This window comes from Ylistrum balloti, unplaced genomic scaffold (genome assembly GCF_031769215.1).
Source record: "Ylistrum balloti isolate Yb309-2 unplaced genomic scaffold, AGI_CSIRO_Ybal_v1 Utg370126, whole genome shotgun sequence".
Lineage (NCBI taxonomy): Eukaryota > Metazoa > Mollusca > Bivalvia > Pectinida > Pectinidae > Ylistrum > Ylistrum balloti.
In genome coordinates, this window is record NW_026782140.1 from 820,203 (window position 1) to 848,131 (window position 27,929).

The window sequence follows — 27,929 nt, forward strand, 5'->3', positions numbered from 1 at the left end:
GTGCCCTGTCGTGTAGTGAACCAACAAGGACAGTATATACCTAGGTCATACCTGTGTACCTATATACCTGACAGGTGAGTAGATACAACCAGCCTATCACTCTTGGTTTGGGTGATAATATCTCAGACTTTTGCGTGACAAAGAGATAGCATCATTATATTAGGGTTGATGTGATATTGTTGTAGTATACTGTACTATATCATATCAGATGCAGTAATAACTCTACAATATCTTAGGTATGTCACCATTACCTAGATCACAAATAAGGGCGTAGCTACGTTTATGTCTAAACCAGGTTACTGGTTCAAAATGGGTGTAGACTTTAAAAATGACTATCTAATATAATGTTTTTTCAGTGTATTACAGACACTAGTTTCTCTTTTGACCCAAAGATGATGTAGGCCAAATCTGCTCAGTTGTTAATGAGTAATAGTGATTTTTAGAACAATATAGGCCGAGCGACCTTGATGAACACCAAAGATAAGCAATATCGAATACAAAGGTTATCGGGTAAGTAGCTTTCAGGTGTCAATAAACAAACATTTCGACATTAATGATAGTAAGGCTTCAGTAGTATGTTTTAAGTCCTTGAGGGTCAGCCAGTGTCAATATATGCGTACTGTCATCCTATACTAATAATTCTTAAAAAAGTTATTTCCAATGAAAATAAAAAACTTTATTCTCAAAAATCCAATTTTTCTATGTAAACTAAAGTAAACTTCAATTCCTCTCTACGGGCAAATTCGAGACCCTGGGGTCAGGACATTTCCAATTTCGGTAAAGCGCCTGGACACTCTTCCATCCATGAAGAGCATTTAATGCTGCAATATCTGGGTGTTGAGAAAAGTTTTGAAATTTGAGTCAACATGACTCCTTTTGGCCCCACCTATCAGCCCCCGTGGGTCATCCAGGATACCATCAATCTGTCACCTTTGCTTATAACTTAAACCAAGTTTGAAATAATACCAATAGAAATGTAACAAATTAGGTTCAAAAATCTATTATCCTAAATAACATATAGTAAACTTTACCTCCTCCCCAGGGAAAATGGGAGATCCTAGGGTCATGACATTCACAATTTTGGTAAAGTACCAAAAGACCTTTCCATTCAAGAAAAGCATTTAAATCTACCATCTCTAGATGATGAAAAAGAGCCTTTTTAAATTTGATCCCTTTTGGCTCTGCCCCCCATACTCCTGGGGAATGGGAACTATATCGTTCCTCACAGGCCAGGGAAGGTTTCTGTAAAATTTCATTGAAATTGGTTCAGGAGCTTTTGAGAAGAAGTCGAAAATGTTAAAAGTTTACCGACCCACCGCGCATGAGATTGTGTCCTAGGTGACCTAAAAAGGTTGACAGAGCTATAGATTTCTTGTTCAGAACCAGGCCTCCATGTATTTCTTGTATGTCAGATATATATACAGAAACATCTCAATTTGATACAGATTATTTTATTAACATAGCTATATTTTTTAAAGATGAAAGAGACATAATGACATGGAAAATTGATTTCTTAAATTGAAAACCCACATAAAAGTTAGATTTGGCCTGACTGTTCAGTAACAGTATATAAGACAGATTTATACTGCTCTCAATTGAGTACCTCAAATTTAATATTATTTTTTTGATATGGCAAAATTTATTTGTCAAATCATTACAATAACCTTTTACAGACAAAATTATTGTCCAAAATGTACATCTTGGCTGATGTTGTACTTTTAGTCAGGACTATAACCTGGGTGAGATGGTTACAGACAAAATTATTGTCCGAAATGTACATCTTGGCTGATGTTGTACTTTTAGTCAGGACTATAACCTAGGTGAGATGGTTACAGACAAAATTATTGTCCGAAATGTACATCTTGGCTGATGTTGTACTTTTAATCAGGACTATAACCTGGGTGAGATGGTTACAGACAAAATTATTGTCAGAAATGTACATCTTGGCTGATGTTGTACTTTTAGTCAGGACTCTAACCTGGGTGAGATGGTTACAGACAAAATTATTGTCAGAAATGTACATCTTGGCTGATGTTGTACTTTTAGTCAGGACTCTAACCTGGGTGAGATGGTTACAGACAAGATAAACTATGAGATACATCACAAAAGTGGACAGGGCTAAATACATCTTCATTACACTCAAAATAATGTTCTCATTTATCGCATAACTACATTGCCATCTGAGTAATAACACCCATTACATATTTTTTGTTATGACACACATGTTATATGACCTATTGGAGCATTGATTGGCTAAAATTTCCAGTTATTGTTTTCATAAATTAGTGATGATATACACTGATCCATCACCACAGACGGAGAAAGAATATCATCAATTCTGATTTTGTTTAAGTCTAATAAATTCCTGTTTTCACAAATATTTGCAAAATTATCTGACCTATTAATGAAAATAAACTTACAAGATATTCCATTTCAGATGTGATTCATGAGTCATTTACCTCGCCAGATTATCAGTAAAAATGAACATTTCTAAGACTTGTTTCATTTTTACCAAATATGAATGTAAACTTCTGGAAGATGTTTTATTGTTGATATGGATTAGATACTAAGATGACTAAATAAAAATGTACATATCTACATGTTTATATATACTGTACATGTCCACAAGATGTTGTCTTGATGATGTAACACCAGTATATGTCCACAAGACATTGTCTTTACGATGTAACACCAGTATATGTCCACAAGACATTGTCTTTACGATGTAATACCTCTCCACGTACTAGCATCTGAACTCTAATTTGGCTTCTTTTCAAAGCCATAACTTTTTAACACATTAATTTTAAATCTGCCAAAAGTTTAACTGTCATATATCATGTATTTATGTTTGAAATTTGAACAACTTAAAAAAAATTATAATACCAGATACTTAAGTGAACTTCTGAAAGCAATTATATGATGTATGTATGATATGCTTCATTCCTTCAACCCCAGTAATATATTGATGTTTTCCCCATTAAATGTTAATTTGAATTACCAGTACTATTAAAACTTATATCATTCATGTATTCATAGTTTCAAATAATAATCCGCTATAAAGAATAGCTAATTATGTTGTTTTTAAGGTTGATATAAATTTGTAAGAAATAGGTCAGTTAACATGCCTTGGATTTCTTTGTGTGAAGTCTTGTTCATGGAAATATCAAAGGTTTTTCATATGATTTATGAAGCAAATTAACAAATGTTTCATTAATTAATGAATGGAAAACATGGTAGACTCAGCATTGCTGAAAACTGTTCACATACACTACTTCAACCTAGTCATTGTAAAGCAATCACAGTTGTCTCCCTTCTCACATACAAAAATATAACTGTCCTTGTACCGTCAGAAAAACAGTGTAAGTGATATATCCCATTTTTTTCAGGAGAAACAAAAAAAATGGCATGAAAGATATTTGTTTCCTTCCAAAATTGAAATTGTCCTTTTTAACATTTGTAACTGACCAGAGATCTGTGATTAAAAATTCTTTGTTATACTGCATCCTCTACTTCAGTTAACAATCAAGTGATGTATAAACTATGTTTGTTTATGTCATTGTTTACGCTTAATACAGTTAGTTCACTGTTGCTATCACCAGGATTAGAAAAACTCCATGCAATCATATACATGTAATATTTGTAGTACATACTCTGAAGACAAACTGGCCCTCCCTCTGCTCCAGCTCCTTGATGATACCAGTGGCTATCAGACAGGTCACCACCTGAGAAATGACTACCTGGAGATCATGTGATGTCAGAATCAGACGTAAGTAGTGGTTCTCGTCTATCGAAGAACACAGAAACTGCAGTAGCATCTTCCCTGTGTTAAAGTGAAGTCAGCAATGTTACATGATAAATCAGGTTGGCAGTATTTTCTCTACTATAATGTATTAACTCCAGCCCCAACTTGATTTGGGTCTGAATATATGTTGTCCCCAACAGCTATCACATGATAATTACTGCGATGCACAATTCAGTATATTAAAACGATGTACAATTTTTTAAATTCCTGAACATATATCAATTTAGTAGGGTGAAGGCACTATGTCGCTCAAATTATATATTTGATAAAATTTGTCCAGAATCTGTGACGGATTATAGGGATATACAGAGTCTTCAACTTACTGTACAAATAGATTCTTAGAGTTTTATCTTACCTTCAAATACATCTAAATGCCTGAAGTCTAATCTTTCTGGTACAGATTCGGGCCATTTAACAGCATCATCTAGATTGACTTGTGGTCTGTACGAGTCATCCATAGTTTTCTGTCTTTCCTTCACCTTTTTAATATTTGGTCTCTCCAGTAAAGAGGAGTCCGACCCTGTCCTTTGTCTGTGGGAAGCTACTTTTTCCTGTAATTTTTGATAGTTGTCCCGCAGTGACGTAAGTAGTTTTCCACTTGATGAGGCAGTACTCCCAGTCATTGGTATTGTTGCTTTGGTTGGTGTTCTGTATTTACTGGGGGTCACAGTTTCAGCATCTAAATCTGTCTCCATCACCCCATCATCCCCTTGTGACCCCATTATACCTCCACTCACCTTCTCTATCTTGTCTCCATGTTCTGACTTTCCTTCATTCTTAAACAATCTATGTAGTCTCTCCTGATCCATCTGTTGCATGGCTTTGTCCAGGTCTGTAACAAGTGCTGTCCTTTTTAACGATGAAGAACCTTTAAATGCATTCTGTTCATTAAAGTCCATAGACTTACTAGTTTTAGAGGAAGATGGTGGATCTCTCTTCCTGTCAGACATCTCCTCAGCACTTTGTGACTTAACAGGTGTTGACCCAGACCCATGTCGAGATCTGCCACCCATCTGGACTAGACTAGGACTTTGTCTTGCCTCCCCATCTGATCTGACAGATGGCGAGACTGGTCTAGTATCCTGGCGAGGACTGGAAGGAAAGGAGGATACAGGTTGTACAGTTGTGTTTGTTGGCCAAGGTGAGAATGTTGGAGAAGATCCTTCAGCATCGTGTTTTCCAGGAGGACTATATGGCTTCGGAGAAAGGTTCTGCATCTTGTGTTTGTAGGAAGGACTAAGTGGAGCATTAGATGAGGAAGTATTGCTAGTATCAATTATTTGTCTCTGAAACTCATTTCCTTCCTGACTGTCTCCATTCATATCGTGACTTGACTGATATATTAACGTAACATTTTTCTGACCTGCTTCTAAGGGTAAAGTGTTATCAGCAGTCTGCTTTGAATTTTGAACATGTAAATTATGCTTTGGACTTTGAGAACTTGAAATAGCATCACTCCCTGATAATCGCCTCTCTCTTCTATCTTCCCTGGGTGTCCTCAAAAGTTTATATTTTGTCTGCCCTGAAGACTCATCGTTACTTTGATAACCAGATGATACTGACTGAGCAGTAACAACCTCAGAGTTTTTAATCACAGGAACATGAATATCACCAACACTACTGTCTTGTGAAACACTAGAAGACTGACCATCAGATGAATTAGCTTGCATATTGTTTAAATTGTCACCAAGTTTATTGCCAGTTGGAACAGTTGTGGCCTTGACCTCTGGTAGAATATCTGGCTCTGGAGAGACGAGAGGAGCTGTTCCCATTCTGGCTCTCCGTTCAGCACTAAGTTCACGCCTTCTTTGTCTCCGTCTCTGTAGGTCCTCAGCCTTACTAAGAGATGAAGATGCCACCTCAGGTTGTGGTGTTTTGTCAACTACTTTGACAGGTAATGACACAGGGGGCGATGCTGTTCCCTCTGTATCAGCTGGTTTCCTTATCTGTCGACTCCGAGGAAGTTTAGTGGAATCAAGTACAGGCACAACAACAGGAGGTACAGTGGAGGGTACAGCTGTACTGCTGGTGTTCTCTCCTTCATCAGCATCTCTTGTAATAAACCGTCTTCGTCTGGATTTTTGACTATTTATTTCACTTTCCACTGATTTTGTATCCTCCCCATTGGTTCGTTCTCTGGAGGATTCTCTAGATCTCGCCCTTTCCTGCCTTCGTTGTCGACGTCTTTCCTCTCGAGAAAGCTCCACACCAACTGTCTCAGAGTCAGACTGCACTTGTCCCTGGACAGTACCTTTGCTTGCCCCTTGAGTTCTCCCAAATACATTGCCCTGCTTGTCTTGGTCACTACTGACCTGCTGTTGCTGCACATTTTCAACACAATTGTCGTCACAATCTGCCATTTTGGGATAGTTTAGATTTGTTTATAAATACCTAACAAGCCATCTTTGCAATATCTTCCCTCTATCACCAATGAAGCCTGCGGAGGGAAAAGTTCTGTGTATTATATATGTCACAGATCAATTTGTTATCTCCATCCATTCCACATCATTAACACTAGCTGTGTGTATAGGAAAGCAGTGTGATGATCCTGATCAAACATTACACATGACTGACCACCTGAAATCAAGCAAAACAAAGGTATTTCAACCGGTAACACAATTTATATAATCAATCCTTATCACATCCTGATGAGCTATCAATCCACAAAATAAACAGGACTGACCTCCTTATTCAGGATAATGAATATGTATAATAATAAATGTGAGACAAGAGAATCAGTGAAACTGATGAATGCTCCACACAAGACTTTATTGGACATGAAATTTTAACAAAGGGCAATAAGTCTGTAATTAAGGGGTTGCAGGCCCTATACACTGCACATCCTCTTAGTATGATCAGTGTTTACACCAAATTTCATTATCCTAGTTTTGATGCAAGCAAAGTTATGCTCCTGACAAGAAATTTTTAACAAATCAAAGTTATGCTCCAGACAAGAAATTTTTAACAAAGGAAAATAACTAATACAATTGAGAGGTCAAGGGCTCTACATCTGGTATAATGTACATCATCTTAGTATGATTAATGAATACACCAAGTTTCATTATCCTTATTTAACTATGGGCAAAGTTATGCTCTGGACAGGAAAGGATGGACGGACGGACGGACGGACGGACGGACGGAGGGACAGACAAGGCAGTGACTTCTTGCTCCCAACAAAAAAAATTTTGGGGAGCATAAAAAATGAGGGGGGAAACCCAACAATTTCTCTAAATATTATGTACACTCTACATGGTCATACACCAATATATATAATGTTATTATTTACCTAGATACATAACACTGGTATAACACATGTGACACCTGTAATACTTGAAATTTACTGGACTTAACTATATACAGGTAGTACAAGGATTCATTAGTGTGTACCTGTACAATGAATTATTATTGATGAGCGTTAATTTTGATTTAGAGAAAAACAATAAAAATATTTCAATACATTTGTATTTTTAACAACAGCTATATATATAGCATGTGGTTGAGAGAGGATGTATAGGTCAAAGGCATTGTAACCTACATACCTGTATATCTTACTTCTAATACTGATAATAAAGACAGATAATCCAGACAAGTTTCCATGAAGCACAACTCTATCGTACAATGAAAAACCTAATCATATTAAGCATTATCATTCATCATATACAGGGCTCTCGATCTGCCAGATTTGGGGCCGATATTCCCAATGCAAAATAGTATCTTTTTTTCCCAATTTAGACCCCAAGTTTTCCCAATTCTAAGGAAAACGCCGCTATTTTCCCAATTCTAAGGGCCCCAAGCCCCGGGCCCCAGTCCCAAAATGGGATGTGAGAGCCCTGATATATGTCTGTTGGGATCAATTTTTGTGATATTTTGTTAAAAAATCACTATTTCATTGTTGAAACTTGTTTTTATTGACAACTATAGGTAAATAAATCTATTTACTTTACCAGTTTGTGGACATAACAATAATAGATATAGTTTTATTTCTCTTCTTGGATTATTACTTTTGTAAACGTCTTTGTGCAAAATTTACATTTATCCAAACTGAAATTGTTAAGTTTAAATCTTGTTTCTTTACTTAGTATCAAAATATTACTATCTAATATATTTATAATACATTACTAGTATATTCAATATATTCAAACTGACAATAAGACAGTACCTATTTTGGATTTAAATTTGGTGTACTCAGTATGTCATTGTTCTATCTATAATAATCACTTGATGGTGTACTCTGTATGTCATTGTTCTATCTATAATAATCTCTTGATGGTGTACCCTGTATGTCATTGTTCTATCTATAATAATCACTTGATGGTGTACCCAGTATGTCATTGTTCTATCTATAATAATCACTTGATGGTGTACCCTGTATGTCATTGTTCTATCTATAAGATTCACTTGATGGTGTACCCTGTATGTCATTGTTCTATCTATAATAATCACTTGATGGTGTACCCTGTATGTCATTGTTCTATCTATCTATAATCACTTGATGGTGTACTCAGTATGTCATTGTTCTATCTATAATAATCTCTTGATGGTGTACCCTGTATGTCATTGTTCTATCTATAATAATCACTTGATGGTGTACCCAGTATGTCATTGTTCTATCTATAATAATCTCTTGATGGTGTACCCTGTATGTCATTGTTCTATCTATAATAATCACTTGATGGTGTACCCTGTATGTCATTGTTCTATCTATAATAATCACTTGATGGTGTACCCAGTATGTCATTGTTCTATCTATAATAATCACTTGATGGTGTACCCTGTATGTCATTGTTCTATCTATAATAATCTCTTGATGGTGTACCCTGTATGTCATTGTTCTATCTATAATAATCTCTTGATGGTGTACCCTGTATGTCATTGTTCTATCTATAATAATCACTTGATGGTGTACCCTGTATGTCATTGTTCTATCTATAATAATCACTTGATGGTGTACCCAGTATGTCATTGTTCTATCTTATAATGTCATTGTTCTATCTATAATAATCACTTGATGGTGTACCCTGTATGTCATTGTTCTATCTATAATAATCACTTGATGGTGTACCCTGTATGTCATTGTTCTATCTATAATAATCACTTGATGGTGTACCCTGTATGTCATTGTTCTATCTATAAGATTCACTTGATGGTGTACTCAGTATGTCATTGTTCTATATATAAGATTCACTTGATGGTGTACCCTGTATGTCATTGTTCTATCTATAAGATTCACTTGATGGTGTACCCAGTATGTCATTGTTCTATCTATAATAATTTGATGGTGTATGTCATTGTTCTATCTATAATCACTTGATGGTGTACTCAGTATGTCATTGTTCTATATATAAGATTCACTTGATGGTGTACCCTGTATGTCATTGTTCTATCTATAAGATTCACTTGATGGTGTACCCTGTATGTCATTGTTCTATCTATAATAATCACTTGATGGTGTACTCAGTATGTCATTGTTCTATCTATAATCACTTGATGGTGTACTCAGTATGTCATTGTTCTATCTATAATAATCACTTGATGGTGTACCCTGTATGTCATTGTTCTATTGTTCTATATATAATAATCACTTGATGGTGTACCCTGTATGTCATTGTTCTATCTATAATAATCACTTGATGGTGTACCCTGTATGTCATTGTTCTATCTATAATAATCACTTGATGGTGTACTCAGTATGTCATTGTTCTATCTATAATCACTTGATGGTGTACTCAGTATGTCATTGTTCTATATATAAGATTCACTTGATGGTGTACCCTGTATGTCATTGTTCTATCTATAAGATTCACTTGATGGTGTACCCAGTATGTCATTGTACCCAGTATGTCATTGTTCTATCTATAATCACTTGATGGTGTACTCAGTATGTCATTGTTCTATCTATAATAATCACTTGATGGTGTACCCTGTATGTCATTGTTCTATCTATAATAATCACTTGATGGTGTACCCTGTATGTCATTGTTCTATCTATAAGATTCACTTGATGGTGTACCCTGTATGTCATTGTTCTATCTATAATAATCACTTGATGGTGTACCCAGTATGTCATTGTTCTATCTATAATAATCAATCACTTGATGGTGTACGCTGTATGTCATTGTTCTATCTATAATAATCACTTGATGGTGTACCCTGTATGTCATTGTTCTATCTATAATAATCACTTGATGGTGTACTTGATGGTGTACCCAGTATGTCATTGTTCTATCTATAATAATCACTTGATGGTGTACCCTGTATGTCATTGTTCTATCTATAATAATCACTTGATGGTGTACTCAGTATGTCATTGTTCTATCTATAATAATCACTTGATGGTGTACCCTGTATGGTGTTCTATTGTTCTATATAATCACTTGATGGTGTACCCTGTATGTCATTGTTCTGTATGTATAATAATCACTTGATGGTGTACCCATTGTTCTATCTATGTATGTCATGATGGTTCTGTATGTCATTGTTCTATCTATAAGATTCACTTGATGGTGTACTCAGTATGTCATTGTTCTATCTATAATAATCACTTGATGGTGTACCCTGTATGTCATTGTTCTATCTATAATAATCACTTGATGGTGTACCCAGTATGTCATTGTTCTATCTATAATAATCACTTGATGGTGTACCCTGTATGTCATTGTTCTATCTATAATAATCACTTGATGGTGTACCCTGTATGTCATTGTTCTATCTATAATAATCACTTGATGGTGTACCCAGTATGTCATTGTTCTATCTATAATGATTCACTTGATTGTGTACCCTGTATGTCATTGTTCTATCTATAATAATCACTTGATGGTGTACCCTGTATGTCATTGTTCTATCTATAATAATCACTTGATGGTGTACCCTGTCATTGTGTATGGTGTACCCTGTATGTCATTGTTCTATCTATAATAATCACTGTATGTCATTGTTCTATCTATAATAATCACTTGATGGTGTACCCTGTATGTCATTGTTCTATCTATATAATAATCACTTGATGGTGTACCCTGTATGTCATTGTTCTATCTATATCTATAATCACTTGATGGTGTACCCTGTATGTCATTGTTCTATCTATAATAATCACTTGATGGTGTACCCTGTATGTCATTGTTCTATCTATAATAATCACTTGATGGTGTACCCTGTATGTCATTGTTCTATCTATATAATCACTTGATGGTGTACCCTGTATGTCATTGTTCTATCTATAATAATCACTTGATGGTGTACCCAGTATGTCATTGTTCTATCTATAATAATCACTTGATGGTGTACCCTGTATGTCATTGTTCTATCTATAATAATCACTTGATGGTGTACCCTGTATGTCATTGTTCTATCTATAATAATCACTTGATGGTGTACCCTGTATGTCATTGTTCTATCTATAATAATCACTTGATGGTGTACCCTGTATGTCATTGTTCTATCTATAATAATCACTTGATGGTGTACCCTGTATGTCATTGTTCTATCTATAATAATCACTTGATGGTGTACCCTGTATGTCATTGTTCTATCTATAATAATCACTTGATGGTGTACCTTGATGGTGTACCCTGTATGTCATGTCATTGTTCTATCTATAATAATCACTTGATGGTGTACCCTGTATGTCATTGTTCTATCTATAATAATCACTTGATGGTGTACCCTGTATGTCATTGTTCTATCTATAATAATCACTTGATGGTGTACTCAGTATGTCATTGTTCTATCTATAATAATCACTTGATGGTGTACCCTGTATGTCATTGTTCTATCTATAATAATCACTTGATGGTGTACCCTGTATGTCATTGTTCTATCTATAATAATCACTTGATGGTGTACCCTGTATGTCATTGTTCTATCTATAATAATCACTTGATGGTGTACCCTGTATGTCATTGTTCTATCTATAATAATCACTTGATGGTGTACCCAGTATGTCATTGTTCTATCTATAATAATCACTTGATGGTGTACCCTGTATGTCATTGTTCTATCTATAATAATCACTTGATGGTGTACCCTGTATGTCATTGTTCTATCTATAATAATTTGATGGTGTATGTCAGTGTTCTAGCTATAATAAATATTATGGTGTACTAAGTATGTCATTGTTCTATATATAATAATCACTTGATGGTGTACACTGTATGTCATTTTTCTATATATAATAAACACTTGATGGTGTACCCAGTATGTCATTGTTCTATCTATAATAATCACTTGATGGTGTACCCTGTATGTCATTGTTCTATCTATAATAATCACTTGATGTGTGTCTATAATAATCACTTGATGGTGTACCCTGTATGTCATTGTTCTATCTATAATAATCTCTTGTTGGTGTACCCTGTTTGTCATTGTTCTATCTATAATAATCACTTGATGGTGTACCCTGTATGTCATTGTTCTATCTATAATAATCACTTGATGGTGTACCCTGTATGTCATTGTTCTATCTATAATAATCACTTGATGGTGTACCCTGTATGTCATTGTTCTATCTATAATAATCACTTGATGGTGTACCCTGTATGTAATTGTTCTATCTATAATAATCATTTGATGGTGTACCCTGTATGTCATTGTTCTATCTATAATAATCACTTGATGGTGTACCCAGTATGTCATTGTTCTATCTATAATAATCACTTGATGGTGTACCCTGTATGTCATTGTTCTATCTATAATAATCACTTGATGGTGTACCCTGTATGTCATTGTTCTATCTATAATAATCACTTGATGGTGTACCCTGTATGTCATTGTTCTATCTATAATATCACTTGATGGTGTACTATAATAATCCTCTTGATGGTGTACCCTGTATGTCATTGTTCTATCTATAATAATCACTTGATGGTGTACCCTGTATGTCATTGTTCTATCTATAATAATCACTTGATGGTGTACCCTGTATGTATAATCACTTGATGGTGTACCCTGTATGTCATTGTTCTATCTATAATAATCACTTGATGGTGTACCCTGTATGTCATTGTTCTATCTATAAATAATCACTTGATGGTGTACCCTGTATGTCATTGTTCTATCTATAATAATCACTTGATGGTGTACCCTGTATGTCATTGTTCTATCTATAATAATCACTTGATGGTGTACCCAGTATGTCATTGTTCTATCTATAATAATCACTTGATGGTGTATTGTTCTATCCCTGTATGTCATTGTTCTATCTAATAATCACTTGATGGTGTACCCTGTATGTCATTGTTCTATCTATAATAATCACTTGATGGTGTACCCTGTATGTCATTGTTCTATCTATAATAATCACTTGATGGTGTACTCAGTATGTCATTGTTCTATCTATAATAATCACTTGATGGTGTACCCAGTACTATTATTATTCTATCTTTGAAATATGTAACAGATGCCTAAGCAATATGAATGATAACTTGATGATTTTGCTACAATGTGTTCATATATTTGAGTCACTTAAGAAATGTTTATCACTTAAAATACCACTTTTTTCAAAGTAAAGAGCAAGCTTAACTTATATACAAAGCCTTTCCCTTTAAGCACAAAATAATGTTATTAAATCTCCAATATAAACTTACTAAACCAGTAAAAGGCAGCACATTTAATCATTTAAGTAACACCTAACCCAAAGGCTCAACATGAACAGGCAAATATCTGATAGGAATACTTCTATACTAGTTAATTACAAAAAGTTAATATTATTATATAGAAATTTTAAGACTCACTCAATTCATTATAATATTTACTAAAGCTGACAATTAAAGTAACATGCATGTATTCTAAAAAACATTCTTGGAAGTTAAAAAATGGAAAACTTATGAACATTTTGCAGCTAAATTGTAATAAGCACATATTGATTAAATGTTATAGAAATTCTACTTATCATATAACGAAATACATATCCATTATTTTTTAATCACATATCTATATTTCATACTCTTGTTTACATTATATATAAAATTTGATTTAAAGTGCAATAAATATAAAACTAATTGTTACTGTACCCTACTATAATCCTCAACATAACTACAGATACATGCTCATTATGGTACAACATACAGACAAATGTTTGACACATGACCCCTTTTAAATCGATGTCACTCTTTGTACATGTCACCATAAAACAAGAGCACTACCAACTATACAAAAAACTCACCTCACATTGTTTACCAATAAACCACAACCAAAGCATTATGGGGTGCATTCACCTACTATACCCTAATATACAACATATTGTACACCCTGACTTTTTCTTTTTGAAAAATTTTTTATAAAGACTTTTGGAAGTAATAAATAACATCCCTAGCACACTTAAAAGGAGTTAACTGATGCTTTTCAACACTTGCACCAAAAACTTAACATTTAAAAAACAATGCAAGTCAAGTCAACCCTAATACTGAGGTGTCAACATAAACTCCTGTCTCCGCAAGGTGAGCTAAAATTGTGATACTTAAAAGGATATTCCGCACAAGTTAAAAATTTCAGGCTGTTCTGTACCATTTAAGAACTCATTCCAATGACTTTTGAAACCATTGTTAGCATCAAATATCTCTTCTGTAGTCAGTTTGGACAAGCAAAATTGGTGGGAATATTCCCTGCCAAACTAAGCATCTATAGTGCATCAGGAAATCCACAACTGAATGGTCACTGGAGCAGAGATTTTATGCAGAGTATTGGTTAAATGTTAAAGTGTGTTTGCTGTTCACTGAGATTTATGCTGGGGTTACAATTTTATTACTTCACTGGGTTTATCTTCTTTTGATGTTATGATTTACACAAATTCTCATTCTGTTTGCTTTAATACAGTGCAAACCTGTTACGACACAATCAGGGACCAAATGAACTAAAACACACAATTTCAAAATATGAAATTTTGTCTCTGAGTATGCCGTGGTCAAATTAAATCAAACCCAACCAGTCTATCTCAGAAATGATTTTGAAAGACTTTGGCTGAAAGCAGCCAATGGCAGTTTTATTTTGAACATAGCCATCACATTCACAGATAAGAGAGTTTGTTTTTTATATACATATACAGAGTATAATTTACTTAAAAAAATAGTTTTATCATGTAATTACAATTTATGATCATTGTTCCCATGTTTAGTATATTTGGTAAATTTTGTGTTGTCTTGATTGCCACTGAAATTCCATTATTACTCCTCTCTCTAAGATATAGATATACTGAAAATATGCAAAGTGCAGCATAATGTTTTTATAACAAATTAAAACATAGATTGCACACATTAGCAACAAATGTGCATTTTATACCTATAAATAGTGTATGCAGGGACGTATATATCATACGTCCCTGGTTTATGTAGTTATTTGCTTGTTATATTATACATAAACTCATCAAGTAAAGAAGAGTGTGGTAGCGTCCATCCGGGATAAAAAAATAGTCATGTGCTTCCACAATGATTTCAAATCAAGTGTGCAGGTTAAAATTTCAATTATCTAAACTACACCTGTTTCAGTAGTAAGCCTAGTTTCCGATAAACCAAGTTTCTACACCTGGCTTGGACTAGCTACTGATATTACACCTTAGCTACTTAGGCAATATCAGCAAGGTCCTATTATAATAATCAGCTGATAGTACCATACTACCTTACAATAATTGATACCGGAATAATTTCTAGTAGGATCACAATATTAATCAATTATCATTGGCCTCTTTTCTAGATAAGGGAAATGGAAGTCTTCGATAGAATGCTCTAAATCTGAAACTACAAGAAGTTATAGAATGTATGGAAAGTAAACGACACACTGGTTGATAAAACGATAAGCGGGTAGGTCCTGGTTCCGATTAATTTCTTCCGCGACAAACTAGTAAAACTAAATGAGTGTTTGGGTTCATGTCAAACCCGTACTGTGCCGACATGACTGATGTTCACTGTGTATCACATGTATGGAGTGTGTAAATTAATAATACTTAATGCACTCACCATCCATGTTATCATGCTTAACACTCCGTATCAGAGAATGAAAATCAGAATTTTGGAATGTCAGACATGTCAATTTCGGTAAACCAAACAAACACACTTCCGGTAATATGGCGCCCTCTGGTATCGTGGAAAGATTTATCTATTTCACCAATTTAGTAGCAATTCGTCTTAACGTTTTTGCAAATAGTAGGAGTTATTCCGTATCATAGAACTGTCTTTGGAAGGAAAATGTGACATGAACCGGAAATTAAACCATTTAAAATTATTGTCAGAGTGCCTTTGAATTCTGGCGGGCAGATAAGAGTGCTGATAATTGTCAGAGTGGTCCCCCTTCCTTTGTTTACGGAAGAGTTGCAATGTCAGCGTGTTGACAAGCCCGTCGACAGGTAAATCAAGGTAATTGACAGTTACTGTCTTGTCGAAGAAAGCTGACAGTGGGTGACAAACACAGGTGCTTTCTTGATTCTATACATTCTAACGTGGTATCATTAAGTGTCATTTGCTGCTTAAGTTATAAGAACGGTAAATAATGAAGTTATTTCGTATTGGCTGATCATGACATACTATGGTGTACATATAACAATCAGAATATCGTCAGAACCTGCTGTGCGAACAGATTGTCTGCTTATTGTTGTCATAATGTACAACAAACAGGTGAAACCTCACTATTAAGACCACCGGAGGACCGGATATAAGGAATTAATAGTCTATTTGATAATTACGGAAGTGTATCGGTGATTATGAAAATTCATTTTGATAGTAAATAAGTTTTATAGTTCACATCGTCAGTTTTTGCCTTCTGCATACCAAAGTTAATAAAAAGAAAAAACGATCAATTAATTTCTAACACTGGATAAAGACATAGCAGCACGGATGTAGATATATATTTATTTACATCTAATCAGTGATGGTAGGTATACTTCAATAATTTGCTAAGTAACGAAATGCTGAAAAACAAAATAACAATTTAAACCATTTGCTAAGTATATATGACATACTTTTTGTGGTATGTTGATATTTTGTTAAAATCATATGTGGACATATTCCATGTGTTGTTGCTACCAACAACATCCCATCAAAGTAGAATGACAATTCATGTATATGTTATTTTTGTGCTGGACTTGACGTTATCTTTTGTTATAAGCTAAAAGAAATGAGCTCCTGTGCTTGGATTTACTCTGATGTACTCAACTCAATTACAAAAAAACAAAAACAGCTGTCATGGTTGGATCATCTGTGAAGTATAAAATCATAGTTGAGCTTCCCAAGAGCAACTTGGAGCTACTTAGTTGCTCAGTTTAAAAAATAAACCACCATTGCAGAATGATGAAATTTTAAGAAATTTTTAGCAGTAGTCAAAAAATGTCAAAACAGATCTAAGTACACAAACATCTCTAATTTCAAGGGTGACCAATCATTGAATACCATAAACATGCCTTCTGGTTGAAAATTTTTAACGTATGTGTCACTCATTACATTATGGTGTCATTGTTGGAACTTTAATTTGATATCGTCATTTTTCATAAAAGAAACTCAGATTTATCATGTCTGTCCTCCTGATGCCTCAAATGTCTAGAATGACAACATTATATCATTTTATAAATGTATGTACTTGAGTAATATGGTTTGGTTATCAATACCATCCTGTTAATGTGATTCAACTAAGGTTCAGTTTGGCTTATGTTTTCATGAAGTAAATGGCACGCATATCGCTGGAAATAAATGATTTCCAGTAAGGTTTTATTGACAAATCACAAATATATATATATATATCATGAAAATTTACAGCACAAAGAGCAAAACCAATTAAAACAATCCAAACTTACATGACCTTACACAATGGTAGATATTTAGGGAGTTACAATAAGCTTTCTTGCCTGTCTAAATGGAAAAGTATATCAGCCGCTTAAAAAATTCAATCCTGTTACACAATGGTTAGGTCTGTTATTGTTTGAATTAGTATTAATCTATTTCTTACCAATAAACATAAACATTTATTGTTGTTCCTTTTGTCATTTTTAGAGAAATGGATGAGCTCTCTGACCATGATGACATACCTGCTAAAAAATTACGCCTGAGTGAAGGAGATGAGTTTACCGCAGAAAGTGATCCAATTGGCAAGAACAATGCTGAAAAGAAAACAGAGAGCCAAAGCACAGTGGAGTACAGTATGGGATCTGATTTGGACTCCCTGGGGCTTGACCAAGGTGATGCAAGTCTACTGGAGGTCAGCAAACAGAAAAATGGTACGGTGGAAGTAGATCAGATTAGTGTTCTAGATGACGCAGAATCGCAACAGAAGATACCAACATTGATGAAAATCGAATCTGTCTTTAAAGATGCAAAGTTGATAGCCAGTATCATCCATGATAGAGAAGTTGAAAAGATATATGAAAGTTTGAAGAGGAAAAGAAGAAATCCAAATAGAGTGGATGTTGTAATGAATGAGATTCTTCAAGAGACAAGAAGTGTAGAACAGGAGGACACAAGTTCATTGTTACTGGCAGATTTTGTTAATTTGATAGATAAAGCTATGGCTAACATGGAATCCTTACCATTAACAGCTGAAGAAATTCAAGGCTTACTACGTCAGGAAGGGAACCGACCAGACCGTGTCGACAGAGTATTCACTAAAGTTCTTCGACTGGTTTATCATCCGAAACCATTCTCACTGGAGGAGGATGTAAGGATGGTTATTACACAAATGCCAGAGGCAAATCCCGATGAGGTGAGAAGACTGATGTCAGATGCCCAAGGTCAAGGTCAAGAAGATAGAGTGAAGCATGTTGTAAGCATTCTTAAAAATGATACTAGGGCTTATCTCAAGAAAGATGATTCTATCCCTCAAGACCCCACAGTCAGCAATGATCCATTGTTTAAGGACATGCGAATTGTGAAGAAAGTGCTTCCACATAAGGATCCTAATGAGATCTATGCCTTCTTAGAAGCTCACTATGATAAAAAGAACCGGATTAAAGTAGTAATAGAGGAGCTCATGAATGATATGGCAGACCCTGATGATACCGAGCATGATGGGAGTGAGGTCAGGGACACAGGGTCAAAGATACTTTCCATACCAGGTGTGGGAGAACTGCAGAAGGAATTACAAGAATTGAAAGATATATTCCCAGACTGTGATCCAAACTATCTGTACAGTGCTCTGGAGGACAGGAAGGATGAAAAGGATCGGGTTAAAAATCTGGCAATATCAATGCTTGAGAAAAAAGACTACCCAAAGTTGAAAGAAGTGTTAGATAATGAGAGAAAGCTCAAAAGGAGACAGAATATTGTTACGGCAACATTTGATTTGAAAGAATTTTTGGCAAAGTTTTCAGATCCAGAGTTGTTTTTTTGTGATAAGGAAAAAGTAGTATCAAAAAATTACAAAAATCATGTTTCTGTTCAACTTCAGAATGACTTCAGAGAATTATCTGAGGAATACTTGCAGCAGATACTGGAAGCAAATAACTTTTGTCTGACTCTTTGTAAAAGAACAGTGCTTACCAACATCAGTGACCTTGGAGGTAAGTCGTTCAATGTTACTGATGGTAGCTGTCACCTTATTTATTTATATTGGTGCAATTGATCAATATTAGTGATTGGAGAAAAATTGTGGGCCTAAATGTTTAGGTACGTGTGTACTACTGAAAATGTAAACAATAGAAATATCACACATAAATGTTTGTGACCTTCGTGCAGCTATTTTTGGCCATTGAAACATCATTCACCTTGAAATGAAAACGGTGTATAAATTAATACACATATGTACAGTCTGTGATCTAGCTGGAATATGTTTGATGGAGTGTTCGGCAATTATTATTGTCCTTGAAGATAGTATGATTAAAATGTATGACCTTGATGTGATTAATACCACTGACCGGTATCTGTGATCTTGACGTGAGTATTACCACTGACCAGTATCTGTGACCTTGATGTGAGTATTACCGCTGACCAGTATCTGTGACCTTGATGTGAGTATTACCACTGACCGGTATCTGTGACCTTGATGTATTACCACTGACCGGTATCTGTGACCTTGATATGAGTATTACCACTGACCGGTATCTGTGACCTTGATGTATTACCACTGACTGGTATCTGTGACCTTGATATGAGTATTACCACTGACCGGTATCTGTGACCTTGATGTATTACCACTGACCGGTATCTGTTTTAGGAACTAATGATCGTTGTTCTCATCATTGTTTAAGAAACAATCACTGTTGAGTTGTGGTCTAGTGTTGATTACAGATATTACAGTAAATTCTGACACAGTTAAATTGTTTTGGTTTCAGATTTTATGTCAGAACTGTTCCTTCCAACACAGAGACCTTTACTCCCCCTCCCAGAGGAACCAGAAGAACTCTTCTTCAACGAGATGCTTTACTTACAACACCAAGAAGAAATCCAAAGTACTAACATATTTGTTAGAGTCTTTTGGTGTAGATGTCTGTACTGTAAGGATTTGTTGTGTGGATGTCTGTACTGTAAGGATTTGTAGTGTGGATGTCTGTACTGTGAGGATTTGTAGTGTGGATGTCTGTACTGTAAGGATTTGTTGTGTGGATGTCTGTACTGTAAGGATTTGTTGTGTAGATGTCTGTACTGTGAGGATTTGTAGTGTGGATGTCTGTACTGTAAGGATTTGTTGTGTGGATGTCTGTACTGTAAGGATTTGTTGTGTGGATGTCTGTACTGTGAGGATTTGTTGTGTAGATGTCTGTACTGTGAGGATTTGTAGTGTGGATGTCTGTACTGTAAGGATTTGTTGTGTGGATGTCTGTACTGTAAGGATTTGTAGTGTGGATGTCTGTACTGTGAGGATTTGTAGTGTGGATGTCTGTACTGTAAGGATTTGTTGTGTAGATGTCTGTACTGTAAGGATTTGTAGTGTGGATGTCTGTACTGTGAGGATTTGTAGTGTGGATGTCTGTACTGTAAGGATTTGTTGTGTAGATGTCTGTACTGTGAGGATTTGTTGTGTGGATGTCTGTACTGTAAGGATTTGTTGTGTGGATGTTTGTACTGTAAGGATTTGTTGTGTGGATGTCTGTACTGTAAGGATTTGTAGTGTGGATGTCTGTACTGATTTGTTGTGTGGATGTCTGTACTGTAAGGATTTGTTCTGTGGATGTCGGTATTGATTTGTTGTGTGGATGTCTGTACTGTAAAGATTTGTTGTGTGGATGTCTGTACTGTAAGGATTTGTTGTGTGGATGTCTGTACTGTAAGGATTTGTTGTGTGGATGTCTGTACTGTAAGGATTTGTTGTGTGGATGTCTGTACTGTAAGAATCTGTTGTGTGGATGTCTGTACTGTAAGGATTTGTTGTGTGGATGTCTGTACTGTAAGGATTTGTTGTGTGGATGTCTGTACTGTGAGGATTTGTTGTGTGGATGTCTGTACTGTAAGGATTTGTTGTGTGGATGTCTGTACTGTGAGGATTTGTTGTGTGGATGTCTGTACTGTAAGGATTTGTTGTGTGGATGTCTGTACTGTGAGGATTTGTTGTGTGGATGTCTGTACTGTGAGGATTTGTTGTGTGGATGTCTGTACTGTAAGGATTTGTTGTGTGGATGTCTGTACTGTAAGGATTTGTTGTGTGGATGTCTGTACTGTAGGGATTTGTTGTGTGAATGTCTGTACTGTAAGGATTTGTTGTGTGGATGTCTGTACTGTGAGGATTTGTTGTGTGGATGTCTGTACTGTGAGGATTTGTTGTGTGGATGTCTGTACTGTAAGGATTTGTTGTGTGGATGTTTGTACTGTAAGGATTTGTTGTGTGGATATCTGTACTGTAAGGATTTGTAGTGTGGATGTCTGTACTGATTTGTTGTGTGGATGTCTGTACTGTAAGGATTTGTTGTGTGGATGTCTGTACTGATTTGTTGTGTGAATGTCTGTACTGTAAGGATTTGTTGTGTGGATGTCTGTACTGTGAGGATTTGTTGTGTGGATGTCTGTACTGTGAGGATTTGTTGTGTGGATGTTTGTACTGTAAGAATTTGTTGTGTGGATGTCTGTACTGTAGGGATTTGATGTGTGGATGTCTGTACTGTAAGGATTTGTTGTGTGGATGTCTGTACTGTGAGGATTTGTTGTGTGGATGTCTGTACTGTGAGGATTTGTTGTGTGGATGTCTGTACTGTAAGGATTTGTTGTGTGGATGTCTGTACTGTAAGGATTTGTTGTGTTGATGTCTGTACTGTAGGGATTTGTTGTGTGAATGTCTGTACTGTAAGGATTTGTTGTGTGGATGTCTGTACTGTGAGGATTTGTTGTGTGGATGTCTGTACTGTGAGGATTTGTTGTGTGGATGTCTGTACTGTAAGGATTTGTTGTGTGGATGTTTGTACTGTAAGGATTTGTTGTGTGGATATCTGTACTGTAAGGATTTGTAGTGTGGATGTCTGTACTGATTTGTTGTGTGGATGTCTGTACTGTAAGGATTTGTTGTGTGGATGTCTGTACTGATTTGTTGTGTGAATGTCTGTACTGTAAGGATTTGTTGTGTGGATGTCTGTACTGTGAGGATTTGTTGTGTGGATGTCTGTACTGTGAGGATTTGTTGTGTGGATGTTTGTACTGTAAGAATTTGTTGTGTGGATGTCTGTACTGTAGGGATTTGATGTGTGGATGTCTGTACTGTAAGGATTTGTAGTGTGGATGTCTGTACTGTAAGGATTTGTTGTGTGTATGTCTGTACTGTAAGGATTTGTTGTGTGGATGTCTGTACTGATTTGTTGTGTGGATGTCTGTACTGATTTGTTGTGTGGATGTCTGTACTGTGAGGATTTGTTGTGTGGATGTCTGTACTGTAAGGATTTGTTGTGTGTATGTCTGTACTGTAAGGATTTGTTGTGTGGATGTCTGTACTGTAAGGATTTGTTGTGTGGATGTCTGTACTGATTTGTTGTGTGGATGTCTGTACTGTGAGGATTTGTTGTGTGGATGTCTACTGTGAGGATTTGTTGTGTGGATGTCTGTACTGTAAGGATTTGTTGTGTGTATGTCTGTACTGTAAGGATTTGTTGTGTGGATGTCTGTACTGATTTGTTGTGTGGATGTCTGTACTGTGAGGATTTGTTGTGTGGATGTCTGTACTGTAAGGATTTGTTGTGTGGATGTCTGTACTGTAAGAATCTGTTGTGTGGATGTCTGTACTGATTTGTTGTGTGGATGTCTGTACTGTAAGGATTTGTTGTGTGGATGTCTGTACTGTAAGGATTTGTTGTGTGGATGTCTGTACTGTAAGGATTTGTTGTGTGGATGTCTGTACTGTAAGGATTTGTTGTGTGGATGTCTGTACTGTGAGGATTTGTAGTGTGGATGTCTGTACTGTAAGGATTTGTGTGGATGTCTGTACTGTAAGGATTTGTTGTGTGGATGTTTGTACTGTAAGAATTTGTTGTGTGGATGTCTGTACTGTAAGGATTTGTTGTGTGGATGTCTGTACTGTAAGGATTTGTTGTGTTGATGTCTGTACTGTAAGGATTTGTTGTGTGGATGTTTGTACTGTAAGAATTTGTTGTGTGGATGTCTGTACTGTAAGGATTTGTTGTGTGGATGTCTGTACTGTAAGAATTTGTTGTGTGGATGTCTGTACTGTAAGAATTTGTTGTGTGGTAGTCTAGATGAGGTGAATCTATAAAATACATATGATTTATAACAGTTGATAGTCTTGAGGTGTTTTGAATGGCTTCATCAAGGTTTTATTTTAACTGTTAATTAGTAATTGATATGCTGTTGAATGTAAACTCATATGTCACAATGGTAGTGATTCTCTAATGGTACATTACTATTACAGATCACCTGAAGGAACAGAAGATGTTGAGGGAGTTAAGACTAGAAGAGGCTAAAGCCAATGACGAGCTGCTTTCTTGTGAATGCTGTTTTGATGATGAATGTCTGTTTGAGGACATGACATCTTGTCAGGATGGCCACCTTTTCTGTAAGGAGTGTGTGAGGAGATCATCTGAAGTGGTTATAGGAGATGGGAAATCTTCTTTTCCATGTTTATCAGATAATTGTGTTTATCATTTCCCACTTCCTGTACTACAGGCTGTCATGTCTCCAAACATGTTCTCCATCTTGTTGAGGAGAATGCAGGAAGAGGAGGTCAAACAGGCAGCCATACCAGACCTGGTTAGCTGTCCATTCTGTAGCTTTGCTACTATCATCTCTAATCCTGATGATAAAGTTTTCAAGTGTCTTAATCCAGAGTGTCTAAAGGAATCCTGTAGGTAAGTGTCTTAATTCTAAGTGTCTGAAGTAATCCTGTAGGTGTCTTAATCCAGAATGTCTAAAGGAATCTGTAGGTAAATGTCTTAATTCTAAGTGTCTGAAGAAATCCTGTAGGTGTCTTAACCCGGAATGTCCAAAAGAATCCTGTAGGTAAGTGTCTTAATTCAAAGTGTCTGAAGAAATCCTGTAGATTCAGAATGTTTCAAGAAATTATGTAGTATTGATGTTAAAATTGCCTTTTCTATAGCGTTTCAATGAGATCTGTAGTGTCTTATACCTATGTGGTCTGAAAAATTCCTCAAGCATAATGTTTAATTGTGTATTTCTCAAGCATTTTTTAATTTTGTATATGATTGCCATATCAGTTTCTCGATAATGTTTATAGAAATCTTGCCTCCCAAATTGAGTTACCCTCCCCTTCTTCAGAATTATGGCTGATGTAATGTCCTCTACCACAATAAAGAATGTACTTTCACTTTCCGACCGTTCTGTAAATGCTCTGATGGTTGGATAAATGTATGATACATTTGTATACACAACTAGTAGTTTATGACCTTCCAGTCTTTTGATTGGTTGAGAACTATAACTGATGTCACTAGTCAGTTTTTCCTTAGAACAGCTCTTTTATTGTGGTAGAAGCAGGTCATACAAAGTCATGGTTGTTATATTGGTACTTCTTTTACTCTCTTTAGTTGGTTTTCAAAAATTACAAAAAAACACCCACTGAAGCTCGAATTTTTTGTAAAGTTTGAAAAAAATATTTAGGAGAGTGAAAGAAATACCATTTACATCGACCAATTGTTGTGTTACCTCAATTTATACATGTTATTTTCAGTGATAGAATCAGCATGTGCTCATTTATATATAACTTTTTCTGTAGATTGTGTGGTGAGCCAAGTCATATTCCCCTGCGTTGTAATGAGGTGGAGAAGCAGGGTGAGACTGACATGAGGACATACATCGAGACACGTGTCACAGAGGCAATGCTGAGGAAGTGTCATAGGTGTCACAAGAGGTTCATCAAGGAGGCAGGCTGTAACAAAATGACATGCACCTGTGGTGCCACTCAGTGTTATGTTTGTCGGGCAGAGGATATCGACTACTACCATTTCAACAGAACGTAAGTGGAATTAACTGTGAACCATTAGAAATCTGACAAATGACTTATAGTCTTTATAAACCAAGTGTATGAAGACGAGAAAGGTTGCAGAAATTATCCACACAATATCCATGAAAGAATGCCAACTCCATTCATCCAACCACTTAAAAGCTTAATGAAAGTGGCAAATTTAGGTACCCACACACCCTGGACTACCAGTTTGTGTCTTTCTCTACAGCCCTATGGATGTTTGTCTATACATCATACCAATATATCATTATCCCACAGGTGAGAAATCTTTATTACTGAACATGAAGGGATATAAAATCTCACCACGTTCCTTTTTAGTGACTGTGATAATCATGAAGAGGCTGCAGTACTACATGTTAAGGAAATGGAGGCAGCCGCCAATGAAGCCAGGAAACAGTATCTGAAGGATCATCCTGAGGCCAAGGATATGGTCCTCAAATACGACCCTGTTAAACATATACAGGATGGTAGGTCTCAGTATTACCATATAGAAGTAACATAGATTGTAAAAATACAGTAGTAGATCCTGTCATGTTAGGACTGTTGTATGTTAAAGATCCTTCTATGATTTTTTGATGAAGAGGAGGTGTGATGTCACTGTTACAGAGGTAAGGCTTGTGATTTTTTGATGAAGAGTATGTATGATGTCACTGTTACAAAGGTAAGGCTTGTGTTTATTATGATGAAGAGTACGTGTGATGTCACTGTTACAGAGGTACGACTTGTGAATTTTTGATGAAGAGTAGGTGTGACGTCACTGTTACAGAGGTAAGCCTTGTGATTTTTTGATGAAGAGTATGTATGATGTCACTGTTACAAAGGTAAGGCTTGTGTTTATTATGATGAAGAATACGTGTGATGTCACTGTTACAGAGGTAAGACTTGTGAATTTTTGATGAAGAGTAGGTGTGACGTCACTGTTACAGAGGTAAGCCTTGTGATTTTTTGATGAAGAGTATGTATGATGTCACTGTTACAAAGGTAAGGCTTGTGTTTATTATGATGAAGAATACGTATGATGTCACTGTTACAGAGGTAAGACTTGTGAATTTTTGATGAAGAGTAGGTGTGACGTCACTGTTACAGAGGTAAGCCTTGTGATTTTTTGATGAAGAGTATGTATGATGTCACTGTTACGAAGGTAAGGCTTGTGTTTATTATGATGAAGAGTAGGTGTGACGTCACTGTTACAGAGGTAAGCCTTGTGATTTTTTGATGAAGAGTAGGTGTGACGTCACTGTTACAGAGGTAAGCCTTGTGATTTTTTGATGAAGAGTACGTGTGATGTCACTGTTACAGAGGTAAGACTTATAGAGTCAAGTTAAAAGAAGCTTTATTAGTCTTCATACATACTTCTATATTTTAGGATTTAAGTGTAAAACAAAGTTCCTGGAAGATAGGACATTATATACAGCATCTAAGCTCTTGATAGGATGATTAGGTTTGAGTACCAGAGTATTCAATACACAGACTTCTTTGCAGTTTCGTAGGGCGGTGTCCTCCTCGTGCCACCAGAACACAGATTGTGGTCAGGTCTAGATCTCAGTAACACACAGGATACAGGTACTCCGTAACACACAGGATACAGGTACTCAGTAACACACAGGGTACAGGTACTCTGTAACACACAGGATACAGGTACTCAGTAACACACAGGGTACAGGTACTCTGTAACACACAGGATACAGGTACTCAGTAACACACAGGTACAGGTATTCAGTAACACACAGGATACAGGTACTCAGTAACACACAGGATACAGGTACTCAGTAACACAAAGGGTACAGGTACTCTGTAACACACAGGATACAGGTACTCAGTAACACACAGGGTACAGGTACTCTGTAACACACAGGATACAGGTACTCAGTAACACACAGGGTACAGGTACTCAGTAACACACAGGATACAGGTACTCAGTAACACACAGGATACAGGTACTCAGTAACACACAGGATACAGGTACTCAATAACACACAGGATACAGGTACTCAATAACACACAGGATACATGATCATTTCTCAGGAATTACTTAATGTGGTGTTTGAATGTACTTTTACCAGCTGTATAAAATATAGAGTACATCAGAACTTTTTCTGTTCCAGTGAAGAAAAATCATCTCTACACACCAGGGGATAGCGAGAATGAAAATGAATTCAATGACAGTGACTATGAATACTTCGAGAATGGCAATGAATACACTGATTCAGAGTGATGGTATTACATTAGGACAAGACGCAGGAGAAATACTCTGGGCATTACAAATTTAATATCTCAATAAGTTGGTGTTGATGTTATGGTAGTCAGACGACCCCTGATGTTATGGTGGTCAGACAACCCCTGATGGTTTGGTGGTTAGACGACCCCTGATGTTGTGGTTGTTAGACGACCCCTGATGTTATGGCGGTCAGACAACCCCTGATGTTATGGTGGTCAGACGACCCCTGATGGTTTGGTGGTCAGACAACCCCTGATGTTATGGTTGTTAGACGACCCCTGATGTTATGGCGGTCAGACGACCCCTGATGTTATGGTTGTTAGACGACCCCTGATGTAATGGTTGTTAGACGACCCCTGATGTTATGGTGGTCAGACGACCCCTGATGTTATGGTTGTTAGACGACCCCTGATGTTATAGTGGTCAGTCGACCGCTTATGTTATGGTGGTCAGCTGATGGTGGTTGGCACCGTTGTTTCCTATATATATGAAAATAATGTAGTATGTCTCATGACTGTTGTTGTTTAAATAATTTGAAACTGTTATAAATTTTAAGGGTATAAATGAATGTAATGAGAGATGAAGAAA

The 27,929-nt window shown here is 36.1% G+C and overlaps 2 protein-coding genes across 4 annotated transcripts in view; one reads left to right on the plus strand and one right to left on the minus strand.

The window, feature by feature from the left end:
* LOC132550484 (protein cappuccino-like) overlaps nt 1-6,162 on the minus strand; it is a 68,633-nt gene extending 62,471 nt beyond the window's left edge. The window contains exons 1-2 of the mRNA XM_060214554.1: nt 4,158-6,162; nt 3,651-3,820 (exon numbers count right to left, since the gene is read on the minus strand). Coding sequence (XP_060070537.1) covers nt 3,651-3,820; nt 4,158-6,162 — 2,175 coding nt within the window. The remainder of the gene's footprint in view (nt 1-3,650; nt 3,821-4,157) is intronic.
* On the plus strand, nt 1-27,462 carry LOC132550525 (uncharacterized). Of its 3 annotated transcripts, XM_060214608.1 has the most exons (8): nt 1-74; nt 3,644-3,766; nt 17,773-19,274; nt 20,046-20,162; nt 23,558-23,993; nt 24,875-25,114; nt 25,442-25,590; nt 27,229-27,462. In XM_060214608.1, the coding sequence occupies exons 3-8, from the start codon at nt 17,777-17,779 to the stop codon at nt 27,336-27,338; spliced, it is 2,550 nt and encodes an 849-aa protein (XP_060070591.1). In that variant the 5' UTR covers nt 1-74; nt 3,644-3,766; nt 17,773-17,776; the 3' UTR covers nt 27,339-27,462. The 3 variants fall into 3 exon arrangements, with proteins under 3 accessions (XP_060070591.1, XP_060070594.1, XP_060070592.1); XM_060214611.1 differs by lacking the exons at nt 1-74; nt 3,644-3,766 and adding an exon at nt 16,103-16,146; XM_060214609.1 differs by lacking the exons at nt 1-74; nt 3,644-3,766 and adding an exon at nt 16,158-16,201.
* The last annotated feature ends 467 nt before the right edge of the window (nt 27,463-27,929 follow it).